This window comes from Neophocaena asiaeorientalis, unplaced genomic scaffold (assembly GCF_003031525.2).
Source record: "Neophocaena asiaeorientalis asiaeorientalis breed wild unplaced genomic scaffold, Neophocaena_asiaeorientalis_V1.1 scaffold256, whole genome shotgun sequence".
Taxonomy (NCBI): domain Eukaryota; kingdom Metazoa; phylum Chordata; class Mammalia; order Artiodactyla; family Phocoenidae; genus Neophocaena; species Neophocaena asiaeorientalis.
In genome coordinates this window covers 5,443,650-5,463,453 of record NW_020185324.1, presented here as the reverse complement: position 1 = coordinate 5,463,453, position 19,804 = coordinate 5,443,650, and the positions used below count along the sequence as shown (strand labels likewise).

At 39.2% G+C, this 19,804-nt stretch overlaps 1 protein-coding gene across 2 annotated transcripts in view; it reads right to left on the bottom strand.

Moving 5' to 3' along the window:
* JAK2 (Janus kinase 2) overlaps positions 1-19,804 on the bottom strand; it is a 153,046-nt gene that overhangs the window by 79,124 nt on the left and 54,118 nt on the right. For both annotated transcript variants that reach the window (XM_024734235.1, XM_024734236.1), the window contains exon 3: positions 13,683-13,932. In XM_024734235.1, the coding sequence (XP_024590003.1) occupies positions 13,683-13,908 (226 nt within the window). In that variant the 5' untranslated portion in view covers positions 13,909-13,932. The remainder of the gene's footprint in view (positions 1-13,682; positions 13,933-19,804) is intronic.

Genomic DNA, 19,804 nt, shown 5'->3' with positions numbered 1-19,804 from the left:
GTAAGGCCAAACACTTTAAAACTTAAAAAAAAAAAGGAAAAAAAAAAAAAAAAAAAAAAAAAACTTACTACATAGCTATAATGATCCAAACAGTGTGGTACTGGCAGTAGGAGAGAAATACAGCCCAATGGAATAGAACTGAAAATCCAGAGATAAGCCAATTTGTCTATGGACCAACGAGATTTTGCCAAGTGATCTGAAACTACTGAGTGGGGAAATCAAAGTCTCTTCATCAAAGAGTGCTGTGATCTACATGTAAACATTTATTTGTTACTAGCATCTTACACTTCACACAATTTTTGTAAGGTTCATCCATGTTGTACCATGTATTTGATATTATTCAGCCATAGAAGAATGATGTACTAATATATGGTACAACATGGATGAACTTTATAAACACTATACAAAATGGAATAAGTCAGTAATAAATGGATATTCCCATGCAAAAGAATAACTCTGAATCCCTACCTCATACCATCTGCAAAAATCAACTCAAAATGAATCAAAGCAAAAATTGTAAAACTCCTAGAAAAGAAAATGCAAGGGGAATTTGTCATGACTTTAGATTTGGTAAATGGAGTCTTAGATATGACATCAAAACACAAGCAACAATAACTAAAGTTGATAAACTGGGCCTCATTAAAATTAAAAATATTTGATTCAAAGGACACCATCCAGATCCAGATAATGAAAAGACAAAATACAAAAATGGGAGAAAATATATCCAAATAATATACTTGATAGGGGATCTACCAAGCCACGGAGTAGCCACGGCCGCTGAGCCTGCGTGTCCGGAGCCTGTGCTCTGCAACGGGAGAGGCCACGGCAGTGAGAGGCCCACGTACCGCAAAAAAAAAAAAAAGATTACCATTTGACCCAGCAATCCTAGATTTATACACAACAGAAATGAAGTCATACGTCCACAGAAAAACCTTGTATACAAATGTTCACAGAAACATTATTCATGATAGCCAAAAGTTGGAAACAGCCCAAATATCCATCAACTGATCAGTGGTTAAACAAGAAGTATATCAACACAACACAATGTAGTATATCAACACAATATTATTCAGCCATGAAAGAATTAAGTACTGATAAATGATACAACATGAATGAAACTTATAAACATTATATGAGTTTAAGAAGCCAGTAACAAAAGGCCAAATGTTATATAATCCAAATTTATTGAGACAGAAAGGCAAATTTACTAAGACAGAAAGTAGTTTAGTGGTTGCCTAAGACTGGGGAGGGATGGAGAGTTGGGAAGTGATACCCAATAAGCACAGGGTTTTCTTGGGGGAGAAGAAAAAGTTCTAAAATTGATTGTGGTGATGGTTGGGCAACTCTGTGAGGATAGTACAAACTACTGAATTGTACATATTTAAAACGTGAAATATACGACTTGGAATATATGATATTGAATTATATATCAATAAAGCTTTTGCAAAAATATATGAAATGTATTACTTGAAATGTATGATACTGAGTTACATATCAATACAGCTTTTACAAAAAATAAACATGAGATACTACTTCACACCCACTGGTATGATTCAGGGTTAGATGGCTCCATGGGTGTTGGCTTGGCTGAATGAATGCCTGAACCACCTCTTGACTGGTCACACTTTTCAGTATTTAAGATTAGGGCCAGGGGCTTCCCTGGTGGCGCAGTGGTTGAGAGTCCGCCTGCCGATGCAGGGGACACGGGTTCGTGCCCCAGTCCGGGAAGATCCCACATGCTGCAAAGCGGCTAGGCCCGTGAGCCATGGCCGCTGGGCCTGTGAAGCCGGAGCCTGTGCTCCACAACGGGAGAGGCCACAGCAGTGAGAAGCCCGTGTACCGCAAAAAAAAAAAAAGATTAGGGCACTGAAAACTCTACTTCCAAAAGGAATTCTAAGATCAAATTAAAGAATAAAAGTCATTTGGTCAATTTCCTCACTTTAAAAGAGAGATAAACATAGTACCTTGTTCTGTGTCAGTCTCAGCCTAGCAATAACGTTGCTACTGGCCAGAAGTACCTAAAGACCCACCCAGAACTAAGGCAACGCCCACAGACATTTCCCCTTCCAGAATCAATACTGTGGCTGGACTAGCCCTTATGGATCTTACTATGATTACAAGATGTACTTCAGCAACAACCACCAGGGAACTGTGAAAAATAAACAACGTTTATTATTCACAAGTCCTGGCCACACAGCAAGGTCACAGGTAGAGAGCTAGTGAATGCAAACCCGGGGTTCCGTCTTTCCTGGGGTTGAGAGTGAGGTACCTAGGGTTTCACAGGTTTCTTTTTATTGATGAATTTAAAACATAAAGCAGGAATGAAAGCACAAGAAGAGAAAAGCAAGAGGTCAAATGGTCACTATCTAAGTTATCTAAGTCAGACCTCTTTAAAAAAAGGAACTTCATGGGTGGGGTGGCCTGGCTCTTTATCTAGTCCTAGAGCTGGCAATTTGTTTATTTGAAATGGATGTCTTTCAAGTGGCTACCTAGACAATCAAAAGCTTAATACCAGACACACTGCAATCAACAAAGCTAGTTGTCAGATAACTCCAGGAGCAAACAATCCTTCAGGACCGTGACTTTCGGCCTCACTGTGGTTTCCAAGAAATAGCTACAGCTGGAATTCCTGGCTACAGTACTAACTAGGAGTGTGGTGAGCAGAAAGCTCTCCTCTGCTGGTAGCCATTCATGCAAGAAGTTTCCTAAAGATGAACCCTCTTCCAAATTAATCTTCCCGGGAAAGTCTTAAAATGGTGGAGGAGAAGGACGTGAACTCACCCCTTCTTACGAAAACACTAAAATCACAGCTAGCTGCTGAACAACCATTGACAAAAAAACGCTGGATCCTACCAAAAATGATACCCTCCATCCAAAGACAAAGAAGAAGCCACAACAAGACGACAGGAGGGGCACAATCGCAATAAAAGCAAATCCCATACCCACCAGGTGCACGAACCAGACACTGGAAAATAATTATACCACAGAAGTTCTCCCACAGGAGTGAAACTCCTGGGCCCCATGTCAGGCTCCCCAATCTGGAGGTCAGGCAATGGGAGGAGGAGCCCCCAGAGAATCTGGCTTTGAAGGCCAGTGGGGTTTGACTAGGGGAAACAGAAATTCCACTCTTAAAGGGTGCATACAAGGTCTCGTGCATACCAGGGGCCAGGGAAAAAAGCAGTAACCTCATAAGAGACCAGGCCAGACTTACCTGCTAGTACTGGAGGGTGTCCTGCAGAGCAAGGGGTGGCTGTGGCTCACTGCGGGGACAGAGACGCTGGCAGCAGTAGTTCTGGAGAGTACTCATCCATGTAAGCCCTCCTGCAGGCTGCCATTTTCTCCCCAAGACCTAGCCCCACCCAACAGCCTGAAGGCTCCAATGCTGGGATGCCTCAGGCCAAACAATCAACAGGTCAGGAACACAGCCCCACCCATCACCAGACAGGGTTTAAAGTCTTTCTGAGCATGGCCCTGACCACCAGAGGGACAAGACCCAGTTCCACCCACCAACGGGCAGGAACCAGTCCGTCCCACAAGCCTCTTACACACCCTCATCCACCGGAGGGAAAACAGCAGAAGCAAGAAGAACTACAATTCTGCAGTCTGTGAAAAAGAAACTGCAATCACAGAAAGTCAGACAAAATGAGATGGCAGGGGAATATGTCCCAGATGAAGGAATAAGATAAGACCCGAGAAGAACAGCTAAATGAAGTGGACATAGGCAATCCACCAGAAAAAGAATTCAGAGTAATGATAGTGAAGACGAACCAAGATCTTGAAAAAAGAATGGAAGCACAGATCAAGAAGATACAAGAAATGTTTAACAAAGACCTAGAACTAAAGAACAAACAGATCAACAACACAATAACTGAAATGAAAAATACACCTGAAGGAATCAATAGCAGAATAACTAAGGCAGAAAAATGCATACGTGAGCTGGAAGACAGAATGGTGGAAATCACTGCCTCACAACAGAATAAAGTAAAAAGGATGAAAGAAATGAGGACAGCCTCAGAGACCTCTGGAATAACACTGAACGCACCAACATTCACATTGTAGGGGTCCCATAATGAGAAGAGAGAGAGAAAAGACCTGAGAAAATATTTGAAGAGTAATAGCTGAAAACTTCCCTAACGTGGGAAAGTAGACAGCCACCCAACTCAAGGAAGCACAGAGAGTCCCATACAGGGTTAATTCAAGGAGGAACATGCCGAGACACACGGTAATAAAACTGACAAACATTAAAGACAAAGAAAAAATATTAAAAGCAACAAGGGAAAAGTAACCAATAACATACAAAGAAACTCCATAAGGTTATCAGCTGATTTCTCAGCAGAAACTCTGCAGGTCAGAAGGGAGTGGCACAATATATTTCAAGTGATGAAAGGGAAGAACCTACAACCAAGAACACTCTACCCAGCAAGGATCTCCTTCAGATTCGACAGAGAAATCAAAAGCTTTACAGACAAGCAAAAGCTAAGACAATTCAGCACCACCAGAACAGCTCTGCAACAAATGCTAAAGGAACGTCTCAGAGCTGAAAAGAAAAGTCCACAACTAGAAACAAGAAAATTACGAATGGAAAAGCTCACCAGTAAAGGCAAACATACAGTAAAGGTAGGAAGTCATCCACACAGAAATATGATATCAAAACCAGCAGTTGTGAGAAGAGGAGAGCACAACTGCAGGATACTGGAAATGCATTTGAAATTAAAAGATCAGCAACTTATAACAATTTTGTTTATATACAGACTGCTGTATCAAAACCTCATGGCCACTGCAAACTGAAAATCTACAATAGATACACGTAAAAAAAAATGAGAAAGGAATCCAAACACAACACTAAAGGTAGTCATCAAATCTCAAGAGAACAAAAGAGTAAGGGAAGAAAAAAGACCTACAAAAATAAATCCGAAACAATTAATAAAATAGCAATAAGAATATACATATTGATAATTATCTTAAATGTAAACAAATTAAATGCTCCAAACAGAAGACAAAGACTGGCTGAATGGATACAAAAACTAGACTCGTATATATGCTGACTACAAGAGGTCCACTTCAGATCTAGGAACACATACAGACTGAAAGTGAGGGAATGGAAAAAGGTATTCCATGCACATGGAAATCAAAAGAAAGCTGGATTAGCAATCCTCATATCAGACAAAATAGACATTAAAATAAAGACTGTTACAAGAGACAAAGAAGGACACTACATAATGATCAAGGGGTCAATCCAAAAAGAGGATATAACAATTGTAAATATATACGTACCCAACACAGGAGCACCTCATTAAAGGAGGTAAGTACTAACAGCCATAAAGGGAGAAATCGACAGTAACAAAACAATAGTGGGGGACTTAAACACTCCACTTTCATCAATGAACAGATCATCCAGACAGAAAATCAATTAGGAAACACATGACTTAAATAACACATTCCATCCAAAAGTTGCAGAATACACATTCTTCTCAAGTGCACATGGAACATTCTCCAGGAGTGAACACATGCTGTACCACAAAGCCAGCCTCAGTAAATTTAAGAACCCTGAAATCATATCAAGCATCTTTTCCGACCACAATGCTATGAGATTAGAAATTAACTACGAGATCAAAAAAACTAAAAAACGGAAACACGTGGAAGCTAAACAATATGCTACTAAACAACCAACAGATCACTGAAGAAATCAAAGAGGAAATCAAAAAATACCTACAGACAAATGGAAACAAAAGCATGACAATCCAAAACCTACGGGACACAGCAAAAGCAGTTCTAAGAGGGAAGTTTACAGCAATACAATCTTACCTCAGGAAACAAGAAAAAATCTCAAATGAAAAACCTAACCTTACACCTAAAGCAACTACAGAAAAAAGAACAAACAAAACCCAAAATTAGTAGAATGAAAGAAATCATAAAGATCAGAGCAGAAAGAAATGAAATAGAAACTAAGAAAAAAGAAAAGATCAATGAAATTAAAGGTTGGTTCTTTGAAAAGATAAATAAAATTGATAAACCTTTAGCCAGACTCATCAAGAAAAAGGGGGAGAGGGCTCAAACCAATAAAATGAAAAATGAAAAAGGAGAAGTTACAATGGACATCACAGAAATACAAAGGATCATAAGAGACTGCTACATGCAACTATACGCCAATAAAATGGACAACCTGGAAGAAGTGGACAAATTCTTAAAAAGGTACAATTTCCCAAAACTAAACCAGGAAGAAATAGAAAATATGAACAGATGGATCAGAAGTACTGAAATTGAAAATGTGATTTAAAAACTCCCAACTAATAAAGTCCAGGACCAGATGGCTTCACAAGTGTATTCTATCAAACATCTACAGAAGAGTTAATACCTAACCTTTTGCAACTATTCCAAAAAACTGCAGAGGAAGGAACACTCTCAAACTCATTCTATGAGGCCACCATTACCATGATACCAAAACAAGACAAAGATACCACAGAAAAAGAAAATTACACACCAATATCACTGATAAACATAGATGCAAAAAGCCTCAACAAAATATTACCAATTCGAATCCGACAATACATTAAAAACATCATACACCATGACCAAAGTGGGATTTATCCAAGGAATGCAGAGATTTTTCAATGTCCGCAAATCAATCAGTGTGAATCACCACATCAAAGAATTGAAGAATAAAAACTATATGATAATCCCAATAGATAAAGAAAAAGCTTTTGACTCAATACCCATTTATGATAAAAAACTCTCTGGAGGGCTTCCCTGGTGGCGCGGTGGTTGGGAGTCCGCCTGCCGATGCAGGGGACATGGGTTCGTGCCCCGGTCCGGGGATCACGTGCTGCGGAGCGAGTGGGCCCGTGGGCCATGGCTGCTGAGCCTGCGCTCCGCGGCGGGAGAGGCCGCAGCAGTGAGAGGCCCGCGTGCTGCAAAAAAAAAAAAAAACTCTGGAAAGTGGGCATGTAGGGAACCTACCTCAACATAATAAAGGCCATATATGAGAAACCTACAGCTAATACCATACTCAATGGTGAAAACCTGAAAGCATTTCCTCTAAGATCAGGAACAAAACAAGGATGTCCACTCTCACCACTTTTATTCAACATAGTTTTGGAAGTCCTAGCCACAGCAATGAGATAAGAAAAAGAAATAAAAGGAATCCAAGTTGGAAAAGAAGAAGTAAAACTGTCACTGTTTGCAGATGACATGATACTATACATGGAAAATCCTAAATATGCTACCAGAAAACTACTAGAGCTCATCAATGAATTCAGTAAAGTTGCAGGATACAAAATTAACACATAGCAATCTGTTGCATTCTATACACTAACAACGAAAGATCAGGAAGAGAAATTCAAGAAACAATCCCATCTACCATCACACGAAAAAGAATAAAATACCTAAGAATAAACCTACCTAAGGAGACAAAGGACCTGTACTCTAAAAACTCTTAAGATGCTGATGAAAGAAATTGAAGATGATACAAGCAGATGGAAAGATATAACACGTTCTTGGACTGGACCCATCAATATTATCAAAATGACTATACTACCCAAGGCAAGCTGCAGATTCAATGCAATCCCTATCAAATTACCAATGGCGTTTGTCACAGAACTAGAACAAAAAGTTTCACAATTTGTATGGAAACACAAAAGACCCCCAATAGCCAAAGCAATCTTGAGAAAGAAAAACGGAGCTCAAGGAATCAGGCTCCTGGACTTCAGACTCTACTACAAAGCTACAGTAATCAAGATAGTATGGTACTGGTACAAAAACAGAAATATAGATCAAGGGAGCAGGACAGAAAGCCCAGAGATAAATCCACACACATATCACCTTATCTTTGATAAAGGAGGCAAGAATATACAATGGAGAAAAGACAGCCTCTTCAATAAGTGGTGCTGGGAAACCTGGGCAGCTACATGTAAAAGAATGAAATTAGAACACTTCCTAACAGCATACACAAAAATAAACTCAAAATGGATTAAAGACCTAAATGTAAGGCCAGACACTATCAAACTCTTAGAGGAAAACATAAGCAGAACACTCTATGACATAAATCACAGCAAGATCCTTTTTGACCCAACTCCTCCAGAAATGGAAATAAAAACAAAAATAAACAAATGGGACCTAATGAAACTTCAAAGCTTTTGCACAGCAAAGCAAACCATAATCAAAACGAAAAGACAACCCACAGAATGGGAGAAAATATTTACAAACCATGTGACTGACAAAGGATTAGTCTCCAATATTTACAAACACCTCATGCATATCAAAAAAGCAAACAACCCAATCAAAATATGGACAGAAAACCTGAATAGACATTTCTCCAAAGAAGACATATAGATGGCCAAGAGGCACATGAAAAGGTGCTCAACATTGCTAATTATTAGAGAAATACAAATCAAATCTACAAGATATCACCTCACACCAGTCAGAATGTCCATCATCAAAAAATCTATAAACCATAAATCCTGGAGAGGGTGTGGAGAAAAGGGAACTCTTTTGCACTGTTGTGCAAACAACAGTGGGAATGTAAATTGGTACAGCCACTATGGAGAACATTTTGGAGGCTCCCTAAAAATCTAAAAATAGAGCTACCATATGAGCCAGCAATCCCACTCCTGGGTATGTATCCAGAGAAAAACATGGTTTGAAAGGATACCTGCACCTCAATGTTCATTGCAGCACTATTTACAATAGCTAATACATGGAAGCAACCTAAATGTCCATTGACAGAGGAATGTATAAAGAAGATGTGGTACATATATACAGTGGAATATTACTCAGCCATAAAAAATAATGAAATAATGCCATTTGTGGCAACATAGAGGACCTGGAGATTATCATACTAAGTGAAGTAAGTCAGACAGAGAAAGCCAAGTATCATATGATATCACTTATATGCAGAATCTAAAAAAAAATGATACAAATGAACTTATTTACAAAACAGAAACAGACTCACAGACTTAGAGAACTTATGGCTACCGGTGGGGAAGGATGGGGGAGACGGATAGATTGGGAGTTTGGGATTGACATGTACACACTGCTATATTTAAAATATATAACCGGGCTTCCCTGGTGGTGCAGTGGTTAAGAATCTGCCTGCCAACGCAGGGGACACGGGTTTGAACCCTGGTCTGGGAAGATCCCACATGCCACAGAGCAACTAAGCCTGTGTGCCACAATTACTGAGCCTGTGCTCTAGAGCCCACAAGCCACAACTACAGAAACCCACACGCCACAATTATGGAAGCCCACACACCTAGAGCCCATGCTCTGCAACGAGAAGCCACTGCAATGAGAAGCCCACACACCTCGATGAAGAGTAGCCCCCGCTCGCCACAACTAGAGAAAGCCCGTGCACAGCAATGAAGACCCAACACAGCCAAAAATAAAAATAAATAAATTTTTAAAATAAAATAAAATAGATAACCAACAAGGACCTACTGTATAGCACAGGGAACTCTGCTCAATATTCTGTAATAACCTAAATGGGAAAAGAATTTGTAAAAGAATAGATACATGTATATGTATAACTAAATCACTTTGCTGTACACCTGAAACTAACACAACATTGTTAATCAACTATGTTCCAATATAAAGTAAAAACTTTTTTAAAAAGCTAATTGTCAGGTGCTTACACTACAACATCTACACACCCTAGTGCTGCTGTAAGAATTGAGTAACACACATAAAGCACTTAACACAGTGTCAATAAATTTTAGCTAGCTGAAAGAGGTGAATGAGGTACAGCTATAACATTAACTCCATATTCTACTCTTTGGGGACTGAGAAAAGAATAAAGGTCATTTTAAAGGAATACATTTCCCCTAAACATTTTTTATAATTAGAGGTTACTACAGATCAAGATTCTTCATTAAATACAAATATCTCAATATTAAAACTATTTGTAATTTATAACTTACTGCAAATTATTTTATCATCAAAACCATACTTAACAAAGGGTCATCAACATAAGTTCTGATTGCAGCTAGATACAATAAAGGGCATTTGGGGATGGGAATGGAAAGGAATATGAGGATACTAGATACGTGAGTACCTCAGTCAAGAAAGAGTAACTGGCATAGGGCTCAGAGAGAGGTGGGAGGATTCCAAAAGATAACTCTACATAGCTATTTTGTCTAAACCTTGCTGTCTCTATGCTAGGGAAAACTACCTCATATCATATCTTTGAAATATAACTTGTCAAGGCTGTAGATATGATATCAGAATAATTGTCTTTTCAGTTCACAGATTCTCTGAATCAAGCAGAATAACATCTGGACATGACTGAGAGAATACAGGGAGAGCCTGGATTTTAAGCCTGATTCAATGACACCTTTGGGTATCCTCACTAGGGAAGGAGAAAATTTATTCTCAATACTGAAGAAAGAAATTATTTGTGGTCAAGAGGGAAAAGTGTAGCAGACTACATTACTGCTCACAAATACTCACTTTTCTCTTCCCAGTCCCTGAGAGGACCACCCCATCTGACTAACACTGGCTTGGCCATATGACTTGGTTTGGCCAATGGAATCTGAGCAGAACTGAGAGTGTGTTAGTTCCAAGCAGAGGCAGTAGGGAGGTATTTCGTTTCCAGCAGCCCTCATGCTCTTTTGCCTTTTACCAGGAGAACATCATGTCTCATATAGGGCGTACTCCTTCAGCCTGGCATCCAAACTGAGAATGTACATGGAACATACAGTTTACCATGTATGTTATGAGCCACAGCCATCTATATGTGGTGTTACAACTTCTCATGTGATCTCAGATACTTTCCTTCTACAGCCTCACACTAACTCACAAGATGCAACCTTTCCAGCGCCCACTTCCACAAGCAAGCTTTAAGACTTTAAGGTAAAGTGCCAAATATATTTCAGATTTTATATATTTTGTTACCATTTAACATGTGCTGTTTTTATTGTTTTTTTTAATGTCACAAAGTTTAGAATGTTATGCCACTAATCTCATTTTTCCTCTAAGCCTTATGGTTTTTATTGCACAATTCTGCAGAGCATAGTGCATTTTAGGAACACCTATTTCACACTATACCACAACTGACTGTATCTTGAAAAAAGAGACACGAATATCCATAATCCAAAGAGACAAGTTCTATAACTGAGCCACAAATGGGTAGAAAAGCAACTGAGATAAGGTGATACTTAACCTTATAACCTGGTCACCCCACCGCCAAATACAATCACACTGGGAGATTAGGTTTCAACATATGAATTTGAGGGAGAAGAGATACATTCAATCTACAGCATTCTGTTCCTGGACCCCCCAAAATAATATCCTTCTCACATTCAAAATATGTTCATTCTATTCCCAACAGCCCCAAAAGTGTTAACTCATTCCAACATCAACTCAAAGTCTGAGTTCAAAGTCTCATCTAAATATCATCTAAAGCAGATTGGATGAGACTCAAGGTACAATTCATCCTGAGGTTCTCCAGCTGTAAACCTGTGAAATTAAACAAGTTATGTGCTTCCAAAATACAATGGCAGAACAGGCACAGAACAGATATTTAGAAGAAAGGTGTGACAAGTCTCAAGCAAGTCTAAAACCCAACAGGGCAAATTCCATTAGACCTTAAGGTCCATGAATAATCCTCTAACTTGATACTCTGCTCTCCAGGCCCACTGAAGCAGAGGTCCTACCTACAGGACCCACTGGGGCAGCATTCCTGCCCCTTCAGCTTTGCTGGGCAGAGGGTGGGCACCTAAAGCTCCTGGCAGCCCTGCCCTAGTGGATTTGGGTGGCTCCTGTTCTTTGAAATCTAGGTGGAGTCAGACATGCCCCCTGGGCCTGTGCATTCTCCACTAGTGGAGATGGCTTATTCCACCAGTTTGTTGCCTGCACCCTGCTGAGAGGCAGCTGCTGCACCAGGGGCTGCCAGAATCACACCTGGGGCAGCCAAGGAGCTCAGCACCAGCAGTGCACCAGCAGAGCCCTCAAGGTGAGGTAGCACCAAGCAGCAAGCTCAAGGTCTCCAAACCCTGGCACCTCCTCCTTTGAAATCATTCTGCCTCCAGGCCCTGTGCTAAGACAGCAGCCCTGGTGGTTTCTGAACTGTCTTCAGGGTCATTCTTCCATTGTTTTAGGTAGCAGCATCTGGTTCCTGTTGAGATGGCTTATCCACACTAATCTTAACAAATGGTTGCTTGGCCACACCCTTAGTGTTCTCTACTGAACAGGCTTTCTCATCTTTTGGATAGGTGGGGAATTTTCCAAATTTTTAAGTCCTGCTTCCTTTTTGCTTAACATTTATAATTATGCCAGTAAGTTATTTCTCTCTAATTATACTATGTTGACCTAAAACAAACAGGCTGCCAGGTATTTTTCCAGAAAAGATGGATTTATTTGGGATCAGCAGAGAACTGCAATCTGGGGTCTGCAATCATGGTGAGCCACATGGAAGCTCCCCCAAGGCAAGGGAAGGAGAACACTGTCCTAGAGGGGAGGGCTACAGTAAACAAGAAGCCCAAGGTTTTTCATTGTTTGAGTCCTTGCCAGGAAAGAAGAGGAGTCTTCTTCCCCTTGGGCTCTGGTATCCTTGCAGACCATGAGAACTCCCCCTTCTGGTCTCCTGATTCTATTTTATTGAGGTTTCTGTTTATTAACTTTTTACAACTATAAGCAGTTAGGAGGGCTCAAGCCACACTTTCAAACCTTTGTTTAGAAATTACTTCAAGTAAATACCCAATTTCATTGCTCACAAGTTCTACATTCTACAAAGCACTGAAACATGAACATAACTCAGCCAAGTTCTTTGACACTTTACAACAAGGATCACTTTTCTTTCAGTTTCCAATAACACAGTCCTCATTTCCATCCGAGATCTTATCAGAATGGTCTTTACAGTACACAATTCTACCAATATTCTGCGCAGGATTACACAGGGTTCTCTAAGAAGATTGAGGTTTACACAGGTGTTCTCTAAGAAGATTGAGGTTTTTCTGTACACCTCTCCTCCTTTCGAGTTCACACCAGAATCTCCTGCTCACAACAATGTAGGCTTTTTCTAGCATACACCTCAAAACCCTTCCATTACCCATTACCCAGGTTCCAAAGCCACTTCAACATTTTTAGGAATTTATTACAGCACCCCTCCACTTCTCAGTACCAATTTTTGTTTTAGTTCATTCAGGATACTGTAACAAAAATACCACAGACAAGGTGGTTTATAAAAAAAAATAGAAATGTATTTCTCACATTTCTGGAGGTTTGGAAGTACAAAATCAAGGTGCTGGCAGATGTGGTGTCTAATGAGGACCCATTTCCTGGTTCATAGATAGTTCACCTTCTTATTCATCTTCATGCTATGTCCACACATGGTAGAAGGAGCAAAGGAACTCTCAGTGGTCTCTTTAACAAAGATACCAGTCCCACTGATGAGGAATCCACCCTCATAACTGATTCATCTCTCGAAAGCCCCACTTTCAAATTTATCACATTAGAGGAGTAGGTTTCAACACGAATTTTGGGGAACACAAACATTCAGTCTATACCACTAGCTCAACACAGAATTTACCTTAAATTCTACTTTAGTGATATTCTCATTTTACATGCATATGAAAACACCTGTCAGTCACAGAAGCATAAAAATACATTATACATGTACATTGTGTTAAGAGTAACATAATTAAAGCACGGATATATTAATAAGAAGAAAAACACTGCTTTTTAACACTTACCACAAGCTTTAGAAGCAGCAACACAAATCTCTTCTGCAACATACTCCCCAGGTGGAAACTTCAGATAATCCCCCTCAGCTTTTCCAAGGGAATGATAAAGATAGACCTGTAGGACTGGATCTATTTGCTTCACAGAATTAGCATTTCCAGGAATATCACCATTCTGATGTACAGGAGATGAGGATGTTCCTTCCATTTCTGTCATTGTAAGGCATGCCATTCCCATGCAGTCTTTTATCAGAACATTTGCCTGTAAGAGAAACCAAAGTTACAAATGGAAGTGATATTCATAAGTTATCCTTCATATATAAAGAAGTCTTCACTGACAGCAATGACTCTGTCAAATCCATTAACTGAATAAGTATCATGTACAGCCATTTCTCAGACAGATACTGAGGGTTTTGTTCCAGACCAGTGCAATAAAGTCACACAAATTTATTGGTCTCCCAGTACCTATAAAAGTTATATTTACACTATACTGTAGTATACTGAGCATGCAATAGCATTATGTCTAAAAAAAAATTGTACATACCTTAATTTAAAAATACTTTATTGCTAACCATCATCTGAGCCTTCAACGATTTGTAATCTTTTCACAATAGTATTATCAAAGGTCACTGATCATAGATCACCATAAAAAATATAATAATAATGAACAAGTTTGAAATATTGCAAGAAGTATCAAATGTGACAAAGAGACGTGAAGTGAGCAAATGTTTTTGGGAAATTGGCACTGATAGACTTAATACGGGGCTGCCACAAACCTTCAATTGTAAAAAACCAGTATCGGGGAAGCACAATAAAATGAGGTATGCCTATACTACTATATACAAAGCACAGTGAGAGATATCAAAATTATAAACTTCCTGTGGACAATGACAATAAAACTGAAGCTTATACACTGAGGAACCACAATATAAATATATAACACTAACAGAACAAACAAAATCAGTTACAGACAACAGAAGAAGAGATTCCACAAAGCGACATGATTTCTCAACAGATTACTCTGACAACTGCTTATTGGAATCTGGAAGGGAAAAATACAATTTCAAGCTGGGATTAACTGATGAGCTTTATTAGAGGAGGTCATATTTAAAACTGTTCTTGAAGCATGGATTGGATTTTGATGGATGGAAGAGAAAGAACGTTCTGGAAGAGTGGAACTGTTCTGAAGAGTAGAAAGATACAAGATATGTTCAATAATTTATTGGTCTAAGTGAAGTATTTGAGAAATTATACCATTTAGGAAAAGATTAAAAATACAGATGGATAGGGACTTCCCTGGTGCTCCAGTGGTAAAGAATCTGCCTTGCAATGCAGGGGACGCTGGTTCAATCCCTGGTCAGGGAACTAAGATCCCACATGCCACGGGGCAACTAAGCCCACGTGCCACAACTACCGAGCTCCCACGCCTCAACATGAGAGCCCGTGTGCTGCAAACTACAGAGCCCACGCACCCTGGAGCCTGTGCACCACAACTAGAGTGAGAAAACCCGCACGCCACAACTAGAGAGGAGCCTGCACGCTGCAACAAAGAGCCTGCATGCCACAACTAAGACCTGGATACTTGTAACAAAACCGCAGCTACATACCCAGTATGCATTTCCCCCTTCTTCCTTGATACAAAAGCCCAAATGGGGGGGTTTACCAATGTACCCCCCCAAAAAACCTCTACTTCCCCACAGATGGATAGCCATGTGAACCAGTTTAAGCAAATGAGATTTATGTGAAAGTTGTTGGGTGGTACTTTCAGGACCACTCCTTAAAAAAAGGCTGACGTAGCTGTCATGTCTCCTTTTACTTTTTCCCCTTCACCTTCTGTGTGAATCTAAGCATAAATATAGGTAGGGCAGTCACCTTAACACCATGTAACCATGAAGGAAAGGCCAAGAGAATAAACGACCTGGTAACCTGAAGTAGCTGAATCAACGTCAGGAATCCCCTACCAACCACCAGACACCTTATTACATATAAGTAAGTGCAATCCTAACTGATACAGTATGAAATAAAAGAAGGTCCAAATGTCAGACCAAAGAATTTAAACTTTATCCCACAGTCAATAATGATCAGAAAGGTGAAGCGGTATAGTTAGAAAGCTATTACAATAACCTAGGCAGTACTAAGATCCTGAACTGAAACAGCAACAGTTGGATGGTTAGAGGTAATAAAAGAGGAAGACTTGATGCACCATGAGGACTAACTGAATATAGACTCCAGAAGTAAAAGATAGTATGAGGATTTCAAACTTGGGAGATCTGTAATACCATTATTAGAAGGACTTTGTCCCTTGACTTTGGAAGGTGAGGAGAATAAAGACTACTGTTTTACAGACTTTTATTAGGAACGAAAGCAGGGCAATTAGACCAAAATCTAGCTGGCAGCTAAAACATGAGACTGGTATTTGGAAGACCTGAAAATTTGACAACCTTCCTCACAGACGTAATCATTTAAATCATGAGCTACGTGAAGGAAGAGGACAGGAATAATAGCAAACACACTTGCACAGCATCTACTATATGCCAGGCACCGTTCTAAATACAGATATTAAATAAATAAAGTGATTATTAAGTGAACTGCAATATGAAACACAGTTCTACATTCAACTACAAGAATCTTATTCTATTAGAGAAAATACTAGAATTAATACTTATTCAAATAATATAAAACTATCAGTGTGTAAAAATAAAACAAAAAACTGGCAATTGTGAGCAAAACTGCCAGATTTTTGAAGTTCCTCTGCGTTTGGATATGCAAATTTAAACAATTTTAATTTGTTCAAAAATAGAAATTTTAAAAAATATTTATCGTACTCTATTACACTATCTCTATTACTCAGTTATAGAAAGCCATCAGATGAATTCTTAGCCATTAAAGAGCAAATATGCTAGAATTTCATCAGTTTGTGCTTACTATTATTTTGGATCCTATGCCTTCCTTTTGGACTCACTTTTTCTTATTGAAATATATATTTCAGTAGATCTCTCAATGAGGCATTAAGGGTTTTTCTGTTGTAGTCTTTGAAATAAATTTTTTTCAGCTATACTAAGGTATAATTAACAAATAAAATATTTAAAGTATAAAACATGATGATTTAATATATGTATACATTGTGAAAGGCTCCCTCCCATTAAGTCAACACCTCCATCAACCTCATGAATTTACCGTTTTGGTGGGTGAGGGAACATTTAAATTCTACTCTTTAGAAAATTTCAATTCTACAACACAGTGCTATCAACCACAGTCACGTTATACACAGATCCTCAGAACTTATTTATCTTATAAGTGAAAATCTACCCTTTTACCCATTTCTATTTCCACTAACCCTGGCAACCACATTTCCACTGTCTGTTTCCTAAACTTTTTAAGATTCCACATATAAGTATTAACATGCAGGATTTGTGGTTCTCACTGGCTTATTTCACTTAGCATGATGTACTCCAGGCTCATCTACGTTGTCACAAATGACAAGTATTCCTTTTTAAAAGCTGAATAATATTCCTCTGTGTATGTGTGCGAGCGTGTGCACACACACACATATACATACACCACGTTTTCTTCATCTATTCGTCTGCTGACAGATACTTAGGTTGTTTCCATACCTCGGCTGTTGCAAATGATGCTGCAATGAATGTGGAAGTACAGATATCTCTTCAGAATAATGTTTAAATTTCCATTGGACATATACCCAGAAGTGGGATTGCTAGATCATATAGTAGCTTTATTTTTAATTTCTTGAGGAATGCCATACTGTCTCCATAGTGGCTGTTCCAGTTTACATTCCCACCAAAAACTTACAAGGGATCCTTTTCTCCACATCCTCTCCAGTATTTTTTATCGTTTGTCCTTTGAATGATAGACATACTCATAGGTGTGAGGTGATATCTCACTATGGTCTTGATTTGCATTTCCCTGATGATTAATGACGCTGATTACCATTTCATGTACCTGTTGGCCGTTTTTGTATGTCTTTGGAAAAAATTCAGATCCTTTGACCATTGTTTGTTTTTTTTTACATCTTTATTAGGGTATAATTGCTTTACAATGGTGTGTTAGTTTCTGCTTTAAAACAAAGTGAATCAGTTATACATATACATATGTTCCCATATCTCTTCCCTCTTCCGTCTCCCTCCCTTCCACCCTCCCTATCTCACCCTTCTAGTTGGTCACAAAGCACCGACTTGACCTCCCTCTGCTATGCAGCTGCTTCCGACTAGCTAGCTATTTTACGTTTGGTAGTGTATATATGTCCATGCCACTCCCTCACTTTGGCACAGCTTACCCTTCCACCTCTCCATAACCTCAAGTCCATTCTCCAGTAGATCGGTGTCTTTATTCCTGTCTTACCTCTAGGTTCTTCGTGACATTTTTTTTTCTTAAATTCCATATATATGTGTTAGCATACGGTATTTGTCTTTCTCTTTCTGACTTACTTCACTCTGTATGACAGACTCTAGGTCCATCTACTGCCTGATTCCTCCAGCTCTGTTTTTCATTCTCATGATTGCTCGTAAAATGTGTTTCTATACAAATTGTGAAATTTTTTGTTCTAGTTCTGTGAAAAATGCCAGTGGTAGTTTGATAGGGATTGCATTGAATCTGTAGATTGCTTTGGGTAATAGAATCATTTTCACAGTGTTGGTTCTTCCAATCAAAGAACATGGTATATCTCTCCATCTATTTGTATCATATTTAATTTCTTTCATCAGTGTCATAATTTTCTGCATACAGGTCTTTTGTCTCCTTAGGTAGGTATATTCCTAGATATTTTATTCTTTTTGTTACAATGGTAAATGGGAGTGTTTTCTTGATTTCACTTTCAGATTTTTCATCATTAGTGTATAGGAATGCCAGAGATTTCTGTGCATTAATTTTGTATCCTGCTACTTTACCAAATTCATTGATTAGCTCTAGTAGTTTTCTGGTAGCATCTTTAGGATTCTCTATGTATAGTATCATGTCATCTGCAAACAGTGACAGCTTTACTTCTTCTTTTCCAATTTGGATTCCTTTTATTTCTTTTACTTCTCTGACTGCTGTGGCTAAAACTTCCAAAACTATGTTGAATAAGACTGGTGAGAGTGGGCAACCTTGTCTTGTTCCTGATCTTAGAGGAAATGCTCTCAGGTTTTCACCATTGAGGACGACACTGGCTGTGGGTTTGTCATATATGGCCTTTATTATGTTGAGGAAAGTTCCCTCTATGCCTACTTTCTGGAGGGTTTTTTTTGTGTGTGTGGTTGTATGCGGGCCTCTCACTGTTGTGGCCTCTCCCGTTGCAGAGCACAGGCTCCGGACATGCAGGCTCAGCGGCCATGGCTCATCGGACCAGCCACCCCGTGGCATGTGGGATCTTCCCGGACCGGCACACGAACCCATGTCCCCTGCATCTGCAGGCGGACTCTTAACCACAGCGCCATCAGGGAAGCTCCAGGAGGGTTTTTACCATAAATGGGTGTTGAGCTTTGTCGAAAGCTTTCTCTGCATCTATTGAGATGATTATATGGTTTTTCTCCTTCGATTTGTTAATATGGTGTATCACATTGATTGATTTGCGTATATTAAACAATCCTTGCATTCCTGGAATAAACCCCACTTGATCATGGTGTATGATCCTTTTAATGTGCTGTTGAGAAGGATAGGTGTTAGCTCTTCTCTAAATGTTTGATAGAATTCGCCTGTGAAGCCATCTGGTCCTGGGCTTTTGTTTGTTGGACAATTTTTAATCACAGTTTCAGTTTCAGTGCTTGTGTTTGGTCTGTTCATATTTTCTATTTCTTCCTGATTCAGCCATGGCATGTTGTGCATTTCTAAGAATTTGTCCAATTCTTCCCGGTTGTCCACTTTATTGACATAGGGTTGCTTGTAGTAATCTCTCATGATCTTTTGTATTTCTGCAGTGTCAGTTGTTACTTCTCCTTTTTCATTTCTAATCCTATTGATTTGAGTCTTCTCCCTCCCTTTCTTTCTTGATGAGTCTGGCTAATGATTTACCAATTTTCTTTATCTTCTCAAAGAACCAGCTTTTAGTTTTATTGATCTTTGCTATTGTTTCCTTCATTTCTTTTTTATTTATTTCTGATCTGATTTTTATCATTTCTTTCCTTCTGCTAACTTTGGGG